The 19,406-nt window shown below is 36.3% G+C and overlaps 1 protein-coding gene across 5 annotated transcripts in view; it reads right to left on the reverse strand.

Annotated features, from left to right (window-relative positions):
* RPS6KC1 (ribosomal protein S6 kinase C1) overlaps nt 1-19,406 on the reverse strand; it is a 223,850-nt gene that overhangs the window by 43,018 nt on the left and 161,426 nt on the right. For 4 of the 5 annotated variants that reach the window (XM_007451293.1, XM_007451294.1, XM_007451292.1 and 1 more), the window contains 2 exons: nt 3,936-3,983; nt 2,580-2,712 (listed from right to left, as the gene is read on the reverse strand). The exons of the other annotated variant lie outside the window; for it this stretch is intronic. In XM_007451293.1, coding sequence (XP_007451355.1) covers nt 2,580-2,712; nt 3,936-3,983 — 181 coding nt within the window. The remainder of the gene's footprint in view (nt 1-2,579; nt 2,713-3,935; nt 3,984-19,406) is intronic. 5 annotated transcript variants of the gene reach the window in all.

The following is a 19,406-nucleotide window of genomic DNA, read 5'->3' on the forward strand; positions in this document are numbered from 1 at the left end:
ATTCACAGAGGTAACAAAGGAAGTACCACTGACATGTAAAAAGATAACACACTGTCCATCAGCCAGTTCACTTGACTGCTCATGCCAAATCCAGGAAATTATTCTAGATTCTTCTCTCCCTAAGCTCAAATCCATCACAGGTCCCACTGACTACCCTCAGAGCAACTCCACAAGTATCCCAGAAGGCCATGCCATCATCATCTCTTGCCCAGACTACTTTATTACCCTTCATTGCTTCTCCTCTTGCCTTTCTATAATCCATTCCACATACAACAGTCAGAGTGATTTTCTTAAATGTAGATCAGACATTGTCACTGCTTAAAATGTCCAACGGTCTCCCAATGCACTTGAATGAAAGCCAAGGCCCTTAGCGTGCTCCTGCCTGCTTCTCCAACAGCTTCATATACCACCACGGCCTTCACCTACCAGACTCCAACTGAATGGTCTCCTTTCTTGTTCATCAAACATTGCAAGTTTCTTTTTGCCTTCGATTTCTTACACTGATCCCTATACCTAGAATGGGTTTCCCCTTTACATCCAAATGGTTATTTCTTTTGTCATTCAGAACTCCTCTTAAATGTCACCTTCCTAGAGCGGGCTTCCTTGACTAACTAGTCTAAAGTAGTCCCCCAGTCATTCTCGATTAGAGCTCTCTGTGTTAAAGATGAGTATGGTCCCTATTATTAGCCAATATTATCAGCTTTTGTTTTTCTGTTTGACTCTCCACAAGAAGAATGTAAGTTGCAAAACATCAGACTCTTTTCCTGTTTTGTTCGCCTAAAAGAAAGCCTAATAGATAGTACATGCTCAATAAATTTGCTGAATATTAAATGAATCCAGAGTCCCTATTTACACCATAATCCAATATATTTGTATTATAAAATCTTCTTAAAATTAAACAATAAACACCTGAAATGAGTAGTCAAAAGAGATTTCTGCCCACCCCCCAAGTTTAAATAATCCAGGACAAATTCTGTGGTCACGTAACCATTCAAAGTCAGGCATGGTCAACAATAAAGGAAAGAGACTTGGTACAGATAATCTAAAACAGTGGAAAATTTGAAAGCCACATGTCTATGGCTTTAAAGCATATTATAAACACTTTCTAGAGTAACAAAGTAAAATGAGTTGAAATATCAGCTTTGGGAAGAGTATAAGAGAAGGTGAGAAGATGGCACAAGAAAAAATGAAGTGTACTGTATTTGGAGAAGGAAAAGGAAAAACAGGAAGAGGAAGCTGCAAATAGCAGAGGTACACGAGGATTAAAAATGCGCCACAGATAATCTCCAACATGAGTAATCCACACTGGGTGATAGAGTATTGACTGTAATTACATTCATCCTACTGACCTTGTTCTAAATTATTATGGATTATTACTACGCAAGTTATTTTGTTCCACACCAGAGGTGGCTGTATTTCGCTATCAGATGACATGACCTCTAATTCAATAATGTCTGTAATGCACTGGTATCCTCGGATAAAAGCTGTCTACAATATCTGAACAAAGGTGAATTAGTTATCCAATTCACACATGCAATTAACTCTCTTAATACCTGAGAGACCATGGAGCCCCTTCTGAATTTCCCATCTAATACTACATATGGGGGTCTTCCCTCCATCTGTAGTTATCTTGTGCCGTACTTCATAATAAACAATATTAATAGTTTATTGCCCCCGCCAAAAATCTTACATTAGTTATCATACGAGACCTCACTCCACAAAGCAATGACTCATTTTCCTGGGAAAATGCATTCAATTCAAATGTTATGCCTATTACTAAAGCACAGTAGTTCTTTATTCTCAGTAATGTTAAAATTCAAGAAATATGGAAAATAATTTTAATTTTCTTTATTATTTTTAAGAAAACCTCTCAAAAGCCAAAGGGCAATCTTTATTTTGTGGATTAATATTTATATGCTGTGTTCATTCTACATAAAAGACTATTTATTTAAATTTAGGTGTTAAAGGGCAAAAACAAACCAAAATATAGTATTCTTTTGCCACCTGTTCCCTTTACTAAGAGTTGAAATTTCACAGTTTGAAGGCAGAGCACTGTACCTTTGCTTTGTACCCATATGTGATGCCAATGGCTGTATTCGTAAAAACCCAGATCAGAATAACTAGGTAATGTCAAATGTTAAGCAAATACCTATGCCTTCTAAAAAAGGAGGTAATTAATTAATTCTTCAGGGGATGCTCTTCATTTTGTCATCTAACATTAGTGTATCTTCTCAGCAGAAAACAAGAGAAATCCCTAAAATAAAACTTAGTTCTCTTAGCATACATTCGCATTAAAGTTCTCATCATATTGGACCAATCCTAGGAGTGAGTAAGTAGTTAAGTATATCTAAGAATGTTACTACAGTTCAAATGAAATCTGCCTCTCGCCTGGGCTTTCATTCTCCCTCACAACTCAAACTAGGGAGGAAGAACAGAGGAATAAGGAAACAATTTCTCACACGTGTTTCCTATGTTTTATCCACTCAAGTAATGACAGAAGTAAGAAGGACATTATAGAAACTAAAAAGCTAAGCAGGTGACATTCTTCACTCCACAAACAATTTAAACTACAAACCAACCTTCCACATGCTGCAGCACGAGAAATACTGACTCCTCAGAAACGATGTACTTGTGCAGACACACCATGTTGGGCACACAGCGGGGGATGATGGTCTTTCTGTTCCTGCTGTATTCACTGCTTTTCCTTAGACCCTGACAGAGAACAAAAAGGTCAGTTGTACCCTCAGTTGCCTTTGGAGCCTGCTGTGCTCTGTGTTTATCAACCAAACTAATCTATCCGAGTTACCCTGGGCTTCAGAGAAACCACTCATCTGCTGCTCTATGCCCCTCAGTCCCTGGAGGCTCTGCTGATGGCATCTGGCGTGAATCCAGAGAACGGAAGATGCCACAAAGCTGCCATTAAAATCAATTACGTGGGTCAGTGTTTTTATTAGAGATGCTCTCAAACTAAGTCATCAGGATGACACACAGTTATTTCTCTATGACCTTTTCTTAAGTTTTATTTTACTTATGTATATCTTTAAAGCAGTAGACATCGTGAGATCAGTTCAAATTCCCGAGACACAAAAGGCATTCCTAGATTAAACGGGCAGTTTTAAAATTCTATTCCAAAAAAGTACAAAGATCATTTTAAGTTTTCTCCAAAGGAACAAGGTATGTGTAGTTTCTGCTGTCATATCCTGGTTTAAAAATCTGAGAAAATGCCAGTGATAAAGTATACTCATAAAAAGAAATTTATTTCAGTATATGTCAATGTGACCAACTGCCATGCTGATAAGTAAAAGAAAAAATATCAGAAAAATATAAAACTAATCTGAAATTCATTAATTCTGGATGTTGTGGAAATGCTTAAATTAGGATATTTTTAGAATATGTACTATCACAATCCACTTCAAATATGATTTTGAAATTACAAAATTGAAGGGGTTTTCTTCCTTTATTCATTTAATTACAAATTGAGTAATACAGAGAATCAAAATTGAATTTAGAAAAAAGACAGGGCCAGGGATGTAGATAACACTTTCCCAAATACCTGTAACAAAGACTTTAAGGCAAAATTTCAGCTCTTAAGAACTATAATCATAATCAAAGGTATGATTGCGTGTGGTCTTCACATATTATGCAAAATGTACTAGAGATGTATTTAAATTATACACTATACATTTAAACAGCATAAAATGAGTCTTCAACTTATCCAAATTATTTCCTCCATACTCTATAACCTAAGCCTCCTTTTAAATGTATGCTATAGAGTATTTATCCACTGTGATGGAAGGACACAAAGTAAAATAAATACAGATCACTGCAAACATAAAAGAACATTCAAACACCCAGAAAAAAATTAAATATTTTCTTTCAGAAGGATAATTTGAAAATAAATTTCTAAATTCATTAAACAGAAAAATTCTACTTACTTTTAGAATGAATGTCTGTTCTGTCCTTGTGTCCATTACAAGTAAAACCTACATAAAAGACATGAGTAATAACCTATTTACAATACAATGAAACATGAACTCATAACTTTTTGAAACTATACTTTAAAGGTTTGGGGGAAATGTTGAAATTGACTCTGCCAAAATTGTTAATTTCTGAACTGATTTTTTTTAAGTCGCCAAATCACAGGATTAAAACAGTCTTATCTAAAAGTGTGTTTCCTTTCTAAAAATGCCATATTTTAGAAACACTACTACATTTTCCTAGATTTATTTTAAAATAAATTTCTTAAAAGGAAGAATTATTTTAGAAAAAGAACTTTTCCTCATGAAACATATATGGTTTTAAAAAAGTTAAAAAAAAATTTTTTTTACAGAAATTGAAGTCTCAGTTTTCTTCCTAAAACCTCTAATGTAGCAACTTGCTACAATGGGATCTCAATAACCCAGGCTCTAACCCAAGGCACCCTTCTGGTGCTACTTCTCCATCCTGGACTCATCCTTAACTCCTCTTTTCCCATCAGCAAATCCTGCCAGCTCTATCTTCAAATTGTATCCAGAATCTGAACTCACCTCACCACTTCCACAGCTATTACCCTGAATGAAACAAAGATTTACCTGGATTATAACAATGGTGTCCCAACAGATTTCTCTGCTTCCATCTTTGCTGCCCTATGGTCTATTCTCAAAATAGCAGGCAGGGTTTGCTTTTAAAAACATAAGTTATATCATGTCACTTCTCATTCAGAGAAAAAGCACACATTCAAAACAATGACCTCAAGACCCCTCATAATCTCACACATTGCCCCCTCAAACTATCCACTCCCTCTGCACCCATCCTGGTGAAAAAAAGAGTGAATAGAGTTAGGGAATTATGCTACCATATTTATATTTATAGTTTATATTTTATAAACATTTTAATAGTTATATTATATATTTTATATTATGTCAATCTTATCATTTTGGAGAAACACTATAGCAGAGGTTGGCAAACTTTTCCTGTAAAGATGCAGGTAGTAAATATTTAAGGCTTTGCAGGCCCACACGGTCTCTGTTGCAGCTATTCAACTCTGCTGTTGTAGCACAAAAGCAGCCAGAGTCCAAAATGGGCCATCGCGGGAGAATTTAGACCACAGAAATCTGCAAACACTGTAAACAGGGCTTTTTTTCCCCACCCCCTCCAGAGAGTTGGAAGTCAAGGGTAAAAGAAGATATTAAGCTTAGAAAAATAAAAGAATGGTCAGAAAGAGAAAAACAAATACCATATGCTAACACATATATATAGAATCTAAAAAAAAAAAGTGTTCTGAAGAACCTAGGGTCAGGACAGGAATAAAGACGCAGACGTAGAGAATGGACTTGAGGACATGGGGAGGGAGAAAGGGAAGCTGAGACAAAGTGAGAGAGTGGCATGGACATATATACACTACCAAATGTAAAATAGATAGCTAGTGGGAAGCAGCCACATAGCACAGGGAGATCAGCTCAGTGCTTTGTGACCACCTAGAGGGGTGGGATAGGGAGGCTGGGAGGGAGACACAAGAGGGAGGGGATATGGAGATTTATGTATACATATAGCTGATTCACTTTGTTATACAGCAGCAACTAACACAACAATGTAAAGCAATTATACCTCAATAATGATGTCAAATAAATAAATACATACATAAATAAATACATAAATAAATAAATAATGGTGAGAAGAAACAGGAGTTACAAAGAGGAACCTGTTTAAGACCTGATGAATTTGAAGTAATAGTGACAACTTCATCTTTGACCCCTCTTCTGAGTGCTTGACCTATACTCTTTAACTCCATTTAATTTCAATTGAATATTCCCACAGATACCTCCTAAACTCATCTCTTCCTCTTCCCAAAGCCCTGTCCCCACTAAAATTAAAACAAAACCCCGCTGCACCTCTTACCATATTGAATACCACCACCACCCATGGAACACCCCCAAATCAAAAAGTCCCCTAAGTCACCACGAATTCTCCCCTGCCCACCACCTTCATAACCAGTGACCAAGTCCAGTCAATCTACCTCCTAAGTATTTCTCTCCTCCACCTTCTACTCTCTTTCACCTACCATGTTTTAAGTGTTTAATATGTGCTACGCTTTAGTCATGTGTAATCATTGTTAATTCCTTCAACTACCCAATAAGATAGTTTTACCATTCCTACTCCACATGTGAAGACACTATAGCTTCATCTGTAGAAGCTATAACAGTAGATAATAACAGTATCTACCACTTGTGAGAATTTCAGTGAGATAATCTTTAAAACTGCTTGGTACAGCCAGTTATTACTATTATTGCTATCACTATTATTGCTTCTTCTCCCTGAAATGTTCACCCAGCCCCTTATCAAACAAGCACTTATCTTTCCATATTCAGCTCAAATGTCACTGACATTTTCTTCCTTTGTTCTGCCACTGTATATGGTACCAGCCTCTTCAATTTGGTTTTATTTGGTCACTTATCTATATCCCAACCAGATTTCAAGCTTTTTATCAGCATGTTTAAGCAGAATAACAGTCACCAAAGACACTCATATCTTAATATCCATAACTTGTGAATATGTTATGTTACTGGCAAAAAGGACTCTGCAGATGTAATCAGGGTACAGAGCTTAAAACAGATTACCCTGGATTATCTGACTGGGCTTAATCAAATCACATGATCCCTTAGAGAACTGTGTCTGTCCAGAACTGGAGAGCACAAAAATGATATGGCAGAAGGGGAAATCAGAGGGATTCGAAGTATGAGAGGGACGTGTTGTTGCTGGATACAGAGGTCCACACGTAAGCACTGGAAAGAGCCCTCTAGGAGCTCACAGTAAGCATGAGAAGGAGCAGGCAGCTTCTAGGAACAAAGACCAACCCTTGGCTGAGAGCCAGCAACCACAGTCCTACAACCACAAAGAAAAGAATTCAGCCAACAACCTGAATGAGCTTGAAAGTGGATTTTCTCCCAGAGTCTCCAGTAAGGAATGCAGCCCTGCCAGCACCTTGATTTTAGCCCAATGCAACCCATGTCAGACCTCTGATCCAAAGAACTTTGACATAATAAATTTAGTTGTTTTAAGCTGCAAAGTTTGTGGTAATTTGTAATGCAGTGATAGAAAGCTAATACAGGGCAGAAATTGTATTTCCTCCAACACATAACCTATCCGTCTCCCACAGTAATTGTTCAATAAACATATGTGAATGAATTTAGGTGTAAAAGTTTGGAAGGTAGACAGAAATTTGGGAATGGAGCTTAGAAAATAAGTCAGGACTAAAGATGTACAGTAACTGAGCAATCTCCATAAAAATAACAGCTAAAGACATGAGGAAGTACCCCAACGGAATGCTCACTTTATAGCAGGTACTGTGATGGGGTTTAAGGAATTAAATCACATAATTCATCCAACAATCCAATGAGGTAGGTATACTTTTTTTCTTCCTTTTTGGCCACACCACAGGGCATGTGGGATCTTAGTTGCCCCACCAGAAATTGAACCCGCGCCCCTTGCAGTGGAAGCGCAGTCTAAACCACTGAACAGCCAGGGACGTTCCAAGGTAGGTATACTTTTATTAACCAATGTTACAGAGGAGAAAACAAACGTAAAACTGTTAACCTGCCCATGCTCACAAAGCTAAGACGTGCTAGAGGTGAAATTTAAACCCAGCAATCTGGCTCCAGGGCTCTTCTTCTTTAACTGCTAAACTATACTATTTATGTCTGTGTATACATAGCTGGAATGTTGAGGGTATATAACACAATAACAACCAAAAGTACAGTGAGAAATATACCAAAAACCCCAGAAAATATAGTGGTTCGGACATCAGTAAAAGAGAATGCTTAAAATGAGAGTAACCTGTGCCAAACAACAAAGAGAAGCCATGAAGAATGAGGACTAAGAAGGGACTACTGCCTAAGGCAGTTAGGAAGTCACTGATAACTTTCAATACTACATCATGCAGTCAACTGGTGGGGACAGAAGCCAACTACTCTGAGTTAGTAATGGGTGATAAGAAAATGGAGGCAACATATACATGTCTTTCCAAAGAGAAGTATGTCAGAAGAAGGAAAAACACTAAAATGAAAGAGTTAGTAGGATCATCAGGTTTTGAACTATTTTCAGAGAGGGTAGATCTATTTGCCCATAATTTCCCTCGGAGCTATATTCACCACCAATCTTGAACCTCCTAGGCATGGAAGCACATTCAAAGAACTTGAACCTTGACAGTTAAATTAAGATATCATGAGTGCAAAAGGGGGCACACCTCTGTAAAGGAGGGCTCAATAAACATCTACTGAGTCTGTGAAGACATTCAGTATTCCTTAAATCTCATCTGTTTTCACATCAAGTTATGACTCTTTTAAGCTATTCATCAGATTCCAATCCTAATTTAAATAACATACTTCTATGTGAAATAGAAAACGTTTCACTAGGTAAAAGGTAAGGAAGCTGTACAAAGCAAAGAACTTTTTTCTACCAGAAACTTCTTAATCGACTGAACAGAATGTACCTGCACAAATCAGGAGTGATACCTCTTTGCTGGTCTCACTTAGCCATGAAGCATGAAGTGGATCCGATAAAAAGGCCAAATTAAGATCGATAAACATGGCTGAGAAGGGCTGCTTTGTTTACATTTACTTTCTTCTCCAAGTTTGTCTGCAACTAGACAATGCTCACATTGAGGAAATAAACACAAGAACATATGTGATTTTTTTTAAATGTGCCCTTTGACTGTCAATTTCTCCCAAACAGGTGTTGGCTAAATGATTATAAATTGGCCTCTGGATATACCTCTTCAATTGAGCCATACAGGGCTGGTGATAATATAATTAGACCTAAAAACATCAGGCTGGTGAATGCTTTCCATCTGTTTGGCAATAATGTTTAGTTAACAGTAGTCTTTAAAAGAAGCACCTTCAACTTCAGTTCTTAAAGTTATTTACAGAGCCATTCTGAACACACCAGCACTCCTGCTAACAAGAGCTTTAGCCACTTGGAAATTATTAGCCATGTGGCTGTATACAAAGAGAAACGACTGCATTTAACATCTGTATCTTTCCAAATTTACACGCTTCAACCTCATTTAGAGTCATTTCTTAATGAACAGTGCTATGGCGCTGCATTAATATTATAGTTGCATGCACAGAGATCATAAGGAGCCAAACATTTTTTTAATGCCAACAGCAGGCCAATCTGTAATGAAGCTGTCAGCATAAAGGACAAAATAATAGCTTCTTTAACCCTCAAACAGAATTCGTTCATTTGTGGACTAGAACATATCAATTTAAAAACTGCTTCATGGGTTTGCTCACCTTTATAAAGAGAAAAATCTAATTTGGTACTAATTGAAACAATTGTCTTCCCAATAAAAGACTCCTAAAACCATCTTTTGTTTCATGATAAAACAAGTACTATAACTAAGCCTGTCATGAAATAATTATCTTGGATATCATACCTTATTGAAAGAATACAGGTAATGTATTTTTCCCTTTCATTTTTCACACTTACTTATCAGCACTATATTAGCATATGGTCTAACAGGAGAGATTACTTCATCTTTGCCCATGGTAATATATAGAATCACTGCTCCTAACTGGGGGGGAAAAAAAAAACAAAACAAAACAAAACAGACAACTTATGCCTTTAGGATTAGCCTCATCTGCTCCTCAATTCCACCAACACAATGAGACTTGCCTACTCTTCTTTCGCAACAGTAGCAGGAAAAGCTCCAATTGATTATACGTCAATTTTGTTAACTAGAATGGGGAAGGCCTAATATTTAACTAGGTACCACCTCTGGAAAGATAGGAGAGGTTGGGGAATATATCAAAAGTATCAAATGATGAGTTTTTTTTAAGCATATGAAAAATAAATTTGGAGAAAGGAGACAAATAGCAATAAAGACACTATGATTGTGGTGAGGAATTATGGATAGTTCCCTTCAGTGAAGATTATGTGCCACCCATTTTTTAATTTTTTTAGATACTTAAAGGTTGACATTCAAAGTCTGTAAGTCTCTAAAAGTAAATTCAACTCCAATTCCTTTAAAAAGAAAGACTACCTGGGTTATCTGAGGGACTATCTATCGCTACTTTGGTGCCAGTTACTTCACAGGACTCCAGAACAATTAATAAAAGTGTTTTTTAAAATGTTTAAGAAAAGCTTACAGAGATAGCCATACCAGACAAACAGCGTTTCCCTTAATGGTGTCACAGTACCATTCATGTTGAGGGGATGTCATCTAAATGGACTTCAATTGTGCAAGTTATACTGCTGGGAATTCACACATAAACAAACATACCAGAAAAGAACGGGATCAACATCATAAAGAAGCCAGAGAAAACAGAGAAGCCCAATTCCACAAGTTAGAGAGTCTTTTTCAACATAGTTCCAGATAAATATGATTATACTTACTGTACTCTCTTTTCAAAAAAAGTCCACACTTAACTTGACCATTATTAGATGAGCTATTAACTAAACTCATCTTGGCAGCTTTATAGGAGCTAATAATGTTATTCTTCTGTAGAAATGGTTCTGAACAACAAACCTAAAGTACTCAACCTTTGCTCTCCCTGTCAATACCACAGGATGATAATCAAATGTTACTTATATTTATTGCTAAAACCCATCTCATTTTATATGCTTAGAATATTCAAAATGTATTTCTACTGTTGATTGTTAATTCCATACCTTATGCTCATGAGATAATCTTATAAAAAATTTAACTACCAGGGCTTCCCTGGTGGCGCAGTGGTTGAGAGTCTTCCTGCCGATGCGGGGGACACGGGTTCGTGCCCCGGTCTGGGAGGATCCCACATGCCGCGAAGCGGCTGGGCCCGTGAGCCATGGCCGCTGAGCCTGCGCGTCCGGAGCCTGTGCTCCACAACGGGAGAGGCCGCAACAGTGAGAGGCCCGCGTACCGCAAAAAAAAAAAAAAAAAAATTTAACTACCAGAAAACAAAGAGTACTAGGTGACCTTTAATACCAACAATTCTCCCCACTGGGGTCTAACTTTCTCTTTCTTTGACATCAGAAGGCTATCAATGTTCCCTGTACCATTGCCCAGCAACTCCAAAAGCAAAAGATACTCAGCCTACCACTTCTGTCCATGAGAAGTTGCAGCATCAGGAGCATCAGCATGAACAGACTGTGTAGAGGAACTTCTCACCTGTTATGCCATGAAATCAATCTGTTCTTAATGGTCATATGCTCACAAAAGTTGTTTCACTGATAAGAACTGAAGTATGAAAAGTAAAATTTGACATGGATACTTACAACTCTATCCTAAAGGACATTTTCATTTACTACTCTCAAGAATCTATTTTCAGCAAAGCATAAAAGGTACCCCTGTGATGTAAAGGGAACAGAAAAAAATTATTTGGAGTCTTACCAGTGTTTTATTTGTGCTAGAACTTCCAACATAGCACAACATCATGAACTAAGTGAACAAACAATCAAAAAGGGTACTGCTTTGTGGACTGATAGCAAAGCCAAAACATCACCAACCAACTTAGAGCAAGGAGAAATATCTTTTTGAAGCGGGCTAAGTTCTTTAGGCTTCTATATAAGCTAGAAGTATCTTCAAAGGTAGGAACGACAGAACTAATCTACTAGGATTCTATGGAAGTAGTACGTAAGATCCACATTTCTTTCCAATTATTAAATTCCGAATTACCATAAATCAAAATATACTTTACACACCACTGTAAAGCAATTATACTCCAATAAAGATGATAAGGAAATGTAAAATTATATATATATATATATATATATATACTTTAAATGTTTATCCAGAAACATTTAACTCCCCAAAACATCCCAGTTCAGTTTACCTAATTCTTTTATCTGCCTTAACTACAAGCATATTGGGGCAGGGGCAGGGGAGAAGAACCACAGTAGGGCTAGCAAGCAACACAAATCTAAGCTGGTAAGTAACGAATTCCTGTATAAGAAAACAACTAATTTTAGATTTCTTGAAATGCCCAGACATTTACAAAGGTTTGAGTATGCTAATTTTTTAATTAAAAGATATTTCAGCAGCGAAAGCTCTTTCATATGCACTACTGATTCTTCATCAAACGTTCACTTTCCAACTTAACACCAGTATAGCCGGTGGCAGCCTGAAGGTTCACCATCTGCTGCTACCCAAAGTCACTGTGGCCACCTTCAGAACATATGCATCAAAGCCTGGAGATAAGAGACTGAAGGAATACTGCGTAAGCCAGCATAAGGGTGATGACAAACCTAGAGGCAGGCAACAGGCAAGCTACCAGAAAATTCAGAACATCACGAACCATCAGTCACCTCTTAGAATACATACCCAAGGTCACAAGGGACTCTAGTGGCTGAACAAAAAGACAAGAGAAATACTACCTCTAATGGAATTTACTTAAGTAAATGTGATGATTTTTTCCTTTAAAAAAAGGGGAGAAGTGGCTAGTTTTTTTAAATCCCCTATAATTTTATACAAAGCAAGCATACAATAAATAAAATGAAATATAAATTGAAGGTGTGTTCAGTCTATGAAATAATAATAAAGGTATATATATTTTTAGGTAGTCATAAAATAAGGTACTTTGCCTTGAAAGGTTTGTTTTCTGTGTACCATCATATCCACAATCCAAATGTTACCCAAGGTAAATGCACTTTGAGATGAGGTTTTATAAAATCCACAAAATAGCAATTAAAAATCCTGATTTCTGGCTACTCAAAAATGTCATTTATTTAAGGTAATGATTATATTCACCACAATACCTCATGTAGAAACAAAATACTGTGGTGTCTTTTAAATTACTACAAACAGAGAATCTCAAGAACCTGGCTATATATTCATCTTAAAAGAAATGCACTTATATGAAATTTTCTTATACATCATCTTTGATTCCTCCGTTGGGTTTTTTGGTATCTTTAATGCAGTTAGAAGAAAAGCAATATAGAAAGTATTTTTTAGAATATATAAAGCATCTTTTAATTCTTGATTTTAAAATGGCAGCAGATACATTTAGTTTGCATTCATTCTAATCTTAATCCTGATTTTTAAAAATTCTTCCAAGCTTCCACAGCGAATTAGTTACAAATTAATTTAAAACTAGGGCATTATTAAACATTCATGTACCCTAAGAACTGTCATAACAAAGCCCATTTGTCCTGACCTCTATTTAAATTGAACACAACCTGTTGAGCACAACTATCTACAGTTTCTGTAATCAAATACAATACTGTTGTGTGTGTATGCTCCACGGGAACACAATTCATGCCTCTGTATACTTAGTAACTTCAATAATAATCATGATTATTTTTTTAAAGATCACAATTTGTCATTGTGATAGCTAAAAATAGAGTAAATGTTACCAAAGTAACTTTATCTTCCAAGATGTTATGAATATATTATGAATCATAACATTAAAAAAAGAAAATAAGCATATTTTGGTGGTGCTAAAAGAGATTTGCAAATACAAGTAATCTACTCAAAATTCAAAGGCCAGTCACTCCCACATTGTTTCATTCCTCCAAGGGGCATTGAAATATGGTTGGCAAAGATTGTTTAATCAGGATCAGAAAAGATAAAAAGGATTTTAAAGATGTTCCTCGGGTCTTCCCTGGTGGTCCAGTGGTTAAGACTTCGCCTTCAAGTGAAGGGGGTGCAGGTTCAATCCCTGGTTGGGGAGCTGAGCTCCCACATGCCTTGTGGCCAAAAAACCAAAACATAAAAACAGAAGCAATATTGTAACAAATTCAATAAAGACTTTAAAAATGGTCCACATCCAAAAAAAAAAAAAAGAAAACTTAAAAAAAAAATGTTTCTCTAAAAGTCACTTGGCCAACACCTGAATTATTTATCCTTAGGCGAATAGCTAAATCTAGTCCTGCCCTAGGGCAATGCAAAATACATGTGATTCTCCAGAAAATAATCCAGGGAGTAATTATTTCAACCACAAATATGAATTTTAAATCTCTTATTCCTGTTAGCCAAATGTCAATGAATGTGAGCCATTCCTCAATGATGTCTCATACTAGGATATGAGGTTAATGATTTAGTGAACAATAAACCTATCACAGAAATGTCTTTTTTATATATATGAAAAAAGAGTTTTACTTTGTATAAATTTTCAAATCCTAGGCCTACACATCTATTACTTCATAAAACATGCTTCCAAAGGACATGGTGTGTCTTTGTAAGAAAATAGGATATAAATATAGCAGAAGACAGAATATAAATAACAGAGAAATCGAGTGTAAAACAGAAATGCTAAAGAGCTAGGAAAAACATCCACTTAGGAGGCTCTTCTCAGATCCAAATGCTTTAAAAGCTAGATCTCTACACCTTTGTCATCCTCATTTTGTTTGTCTGTTTTCTGTTTTTGCAAAGCAACTTGCCCAAGGCCACAAAGAGATTATGCTAAAGAGAGGTAAAAACTCTGAAGTTCTGGGTTTATAGGCCCAAATTCAGTTTATGTCATTCAATACCATAATGAAACCATTTGTTCTGTTTCTTTGGTTTGAATTCTGAAGTTCACCTGGGATAATGACTTGACACTGTTAAATTTAGATGAAAATTAATTCAATTATAAGTATAGTCTGCTGTATTTAGCTTTAGATCCTTCTTATTTGCACTTGCTAGAAACACATAATACTCTGGTGCTGATATAAACTATGTTCATTCATACTCTGGTTTAATATTTTCATTCTGCTGCTAAGTGTGTTCCATAAATATGCTCAAATAAATTAACAGGCCCTGGAAACTGAAATAAGTCCCTAAAGAGCAGCAAATATGTCCACATAGCTTTCATACAGTGTTCAAAATTGGTGCAGTGTATACTCAGTAAATGCTATCTTATAAGGATAACAGATGGACACAGAGGCTACATCTTCAAGTCAATCAATACACATCCAACTAAGGTGCCAATGTCAGAGATAGCCTGATTCCAATTCGGAAGAAAATGCTTCAAGGGCAAGAAAGCTTTAAATGTTATTATTTTTAAGTGTTTTAAATGAGTTTTGCACTTTTGTAGCAGATGGAGTTGAAATTCTGGTACTAGTCAAAATTTAACAATGTTTTAATATGACCAGAAATTTTATTTAGTAGAAGAATACAATGTGTTAATGTTCTAAAAAATTCCAAAATATTGTAAAGCATACATGAAACACAAAGACACAACACTCATTCTCAAACTGACAATTTCATCGACTGCAACAATTTCCCTGCCAACAATCTGCAGGTGTATTCTGTGAGAGAGGGTGAAAAAGGGAGGAGGATGAACGTTTTGACAGTTTTCAAAACTACTCTTCTTGCTCTGATCCTGAACGTGTAGTATATTTTGAGATACAGACTCACAGAGTATTTGAAATCTTAAAACACATGTATCTCTTTCTGTCCCCTTTATAACTATTCAGCACGCATTTGTTAAATCCTTACTGCATGGACAGCACTGTATTTAGTTAGGCATTATCAGAGAAAATAAAGAAGGATAAGTTATAGTTTCTGCCCTCTAGGACAGGTTAACAACATATTTAAGGCAACTAAAGGCATACAAGCTAAAATAATACACAACTGAATGCTAAGTTGTGTTAATTCAAAGAAAGGAAAGACGAGTGTTACAGTTAAGGCGGAGATAAGCTTTCAGCTAAGTCTCGAAGAATGGACTAAACATAGGTGGGCAGGAAGGAAAAAAGGAAGAATTCAAAGAGTTGAAGAAGCTAGAAAGAAAGCATGTGCTGAGTCTCCCACAATTCCTTTAGCCTAAAACACTATTCTAGGAGCTAAACCCTACTCATTCCTCATGTCTTTGCTTTGCTTCTAAGAAGCCTCTGGAGAGCCCCAAGCTAGGCACCCCTCCTACATGTTCTCACAATACGCTAGTGTATTTCCTTCACCCAAAGCAGTTTCACACTGTATTGTAATTGCCATTTCCCACTGAATTATAAACTCTGAGAGGGTAGAGATTAGGTGTTTTATTCACCATTTTATCTCCAGTGGCTATTATCACACTTGACATATAGCAGGTGCTCAACAAATATTTGCTGAATGAATGAATGAATGAATAAATGAGAAAATAGAAATGGAAAAGACCTGGAGAGAAATGGTGAGGAGGCAGGCCAATTAGAATAAATGGTCCCTACCTTTTTTAAGATAATGTGAGTAAAGAGGTATCATTCATTCATTCATTCATTCATTTTTTCAATACATATATATTGAGTATCTGCTGTTTTTAAGTCACTATGCTAAATGTTAAAAATACAAAATTAAATAAGATATAGTCACCAAGCTGGTGTTTGACATGTTATAGAGGCTTATTCTCCAAAGACACATATCTTCTGCACAGGATTTAGACTATCTTTTCTATCCAATAGATGTCTGTGAATACTGTACCAAAATACATAAAAATGTTAATTTTTAGGAAAGAAGGAGGAAAATACTTGGTATTTGAGGCATATGAAGGCTTGTTGGAGGAGGCATAGAAATATCAAAAACTACCATACAATATGGATGAATGCTATGACAGATAGGTTCAAGGCATTAAAAGAACACAGCAAAAGATATTTACATTAGACCGTAGAGGTAAGTAAGCAAGGGAGCCTTCTAAAAGAAGACAATAATTAAGAATGAGACAAATTAAGTGAGGAAGGAAAGGTAAAGTCACTCCAGGTAGAGGGGTGTAAAACATGACACCTTGTGTATCTTACAAGTTCCACAGGGCTGTAACCAAGAGGGCATGTTGAGGTGGTCTGGGAATGGTCTTTGTAGGCTTAGCTAAGAAATTTGAACATTATCCTAAAATTCTATGTGAAGGTATTCAAGACTTTTAAGCAAGAGAGTTATTCGTTTTAGAAAAATCACTTTCCTAAAGTATCAGTTTTATGAATTATTCTGGCAACAGTGTTGATAATGAACCAGAGGAAAATGAGACTAGAGGCAAATAACAGTGTCTTAAAAGGGGGATAAAGAGAATAGTGTATATCTTTAAACTTACAAATAACTTGGGATGCCTAAATTTTTGTTTGTTTGTTTGTTTGTTTGTTTTTGTGGTACGCGGGCCTCTCACTGCTGTGGACTCTCCCGCTGCGGAGCACAGGCTCCAGACGCGCAGGCTCAGCAGCCATGGCTCACGGGCCCAGCCGCTCTGCGGCATGTGGGATTTTCCCGGACCGGGGCACGGACCCGTGTCCCCTGCATCGGTAGGCGGACTCTCAACAACTGCACCACCAGGGAAGCCCGGGATACCTAAATTTTGATGTGAAACAGTTGAAGGAAAGATGGCTTAGCTGTAACTAGCAGTACCCAGAAGGTACTGGGTCAACCTGAAATAATTACTCCAGCTATATGTCATCTGCAGGATTCTTTGTCCTATTTTGTTGAAAAAAAATTTGTCAACAACTTGAAAAAGGTCAACAAAGACATGTTGATCAAAATTATGGATGCCATGAAGCTGAGAGGACTACACAATGTGTTAAATTTAACATTCTCTGAAATATAGATCACTATCCCCTAGAGAAACTGCATTAAATAACAGTAAAGAAATGATTAAAGTTATACAATAATGACTACAAAGAAAACAAGAGAGGAGATGAGAAAAGATGGAAAAGTTTCAGAAGACAGAAAACAGAATGAATCAGATACTACAGAAAGCTAAAGGAGGGATTGAAGAGTGCTACTGAAAACAGGGGCAGTATATGAAAACCTAAATGCCAAATTGATGAGAACATCAGTCCTCCTTCAACCACTGGGCTCCCAGAATGTTGGCTGGTCTAGTACTAGATCCCTTGATAAGAGATTTAAAGGTTCTTTTCTAAGAAAACCAAATAGCCTGAAAGATAAGGCATATAAATACTGACATTATTAGGTCTCCTAATAAAACATCTGGATTATTACACAAATTGAAGGTCACCAAATGCCCAGCTCAACAAATGAAAAAAAAAAAAAAATCCCACCAAACAAATCATTGTGAAACTTTAGAACAGTAGGGACAGGGAGAAGAGCCTATAGGCCTCCAGTGAGAGAAAGGGAGGAAGAAAAAAATGGGTCGGGAATTGGAATGCAATATATTGGGTTGGCCAAAATGTTTGGGTTTTTTATGGAAAAACCCAAACGAACTTTTTGGCCAACCCAACAGAAGACTGATGAAGAGAATTCCCACAGTAACAAGAAGTGGAAGTGTGATGAGGAAAGCTATGCAGAAGGCCAAGAGAACAAACCAATCCATACATAAGCAGAACAAGGAAGGAATCCAAGTGAAAAGACTCTGAGAAAACCACTGATCTAATGTACTATCTGAGGTGTCTGCATTGAGACGTTTTAAAGTTTTATCAGAGAGTTTAGTAATAAATAATGATAGGGACAGAGAAAAAAATAAGCAAATGGGGAAAATGAGGCAATTTATTAACTCTAAGAAAAAACCAAAAATTTGTACACGGCAAGTCCAAAGATATTTCAACAGATTGAAATTTAGGCCAAATGTAAGCAAAATAAAACTAGAAGAAACAAACATAAAACACTACCAAATGGAAAGACAACACACTGTGTTGAAATAACTAAAAACTGGTTATTTAGGAGAAGGGCAGTACTAAGGACTAAAGAGGCAGTATTTGGCTCAAGAGAAAAAAGGACTTTCTAAGAGTTTCAATTGTGTAAAATGGAATGACTGACTTTGAGACATTAAGTAGCTCTGTCTTTATTCACACTTCTTTACAGTCCCTTCCATCCTGTTTTAGAATTTACATACTGACCTATATCTCTCCTGCTAGACTAAAGAGAAGAACCATGTCTTATATAGCACCTAACACAGTGCCTGCTACATGGTGGCATTCAAAACAAGTTTGTTAAATTAATAAATAAAAGGCCCTGAAAAAATAAATAAATAAATAAAAGGCCCTGAAGCTGAACAGCCATTCAATGGGGCACTACAGATGGGCCACAAGATCTATAATTCAGTGGGTCAGATGACCTTAAAAGTCCTTTCTAGCCCTGAGATTGTACACCCCAAGCCATTAGGAGGTAAAATGAAACTTGTCCCTTTATTTTGAAATTACTTAGGTTCTCCTATTATAAAACTGACCATACAAATATATTATACATTATACAATCATACTTTAAATACAAAAAGAATCTGACTTCTTTGGAACAAAAATACTCTATTAGTCCAATATATTAACATTAATATCTCAGATAAAGGGTTTTACAAGTATAGAATTCATTTTATACTCTTAATTATAATTAAGCTGTGAATTTCAACAATAGAGACAGAATAAGAGACAGAATAAAACACTGAACATTATGAAACATAACTAAAACTCACGTGTGTGTGTATCAAACACGTGGTTGTCCCTTGTTTTAATAAAACAGGTATACTAGATGTGGTTCCTTAAAGATATTAATTATAATCAGAGCCTATTTTGATTCTTTATATAAAAACTATGGGTAAATTACATTCCCTTAAATTAAGTTTGTGGTT

This window comes from Lipotes vexillifer, unplaced genomic scaffold, assembly GCF_000442215.2.
Source record: "Lipotes vexillifer unplaced genomic scaffold, Lipotes_vexillifer_v1.1 scaffold570, whole genome shotgun sequence".
NCBI classification, from domain to species: Eukaryota; Metazoa; Chordata; class Mammalia; order Artiodactyla; family Lipotidae; genus Lipotes; species Lipotes vexillifer.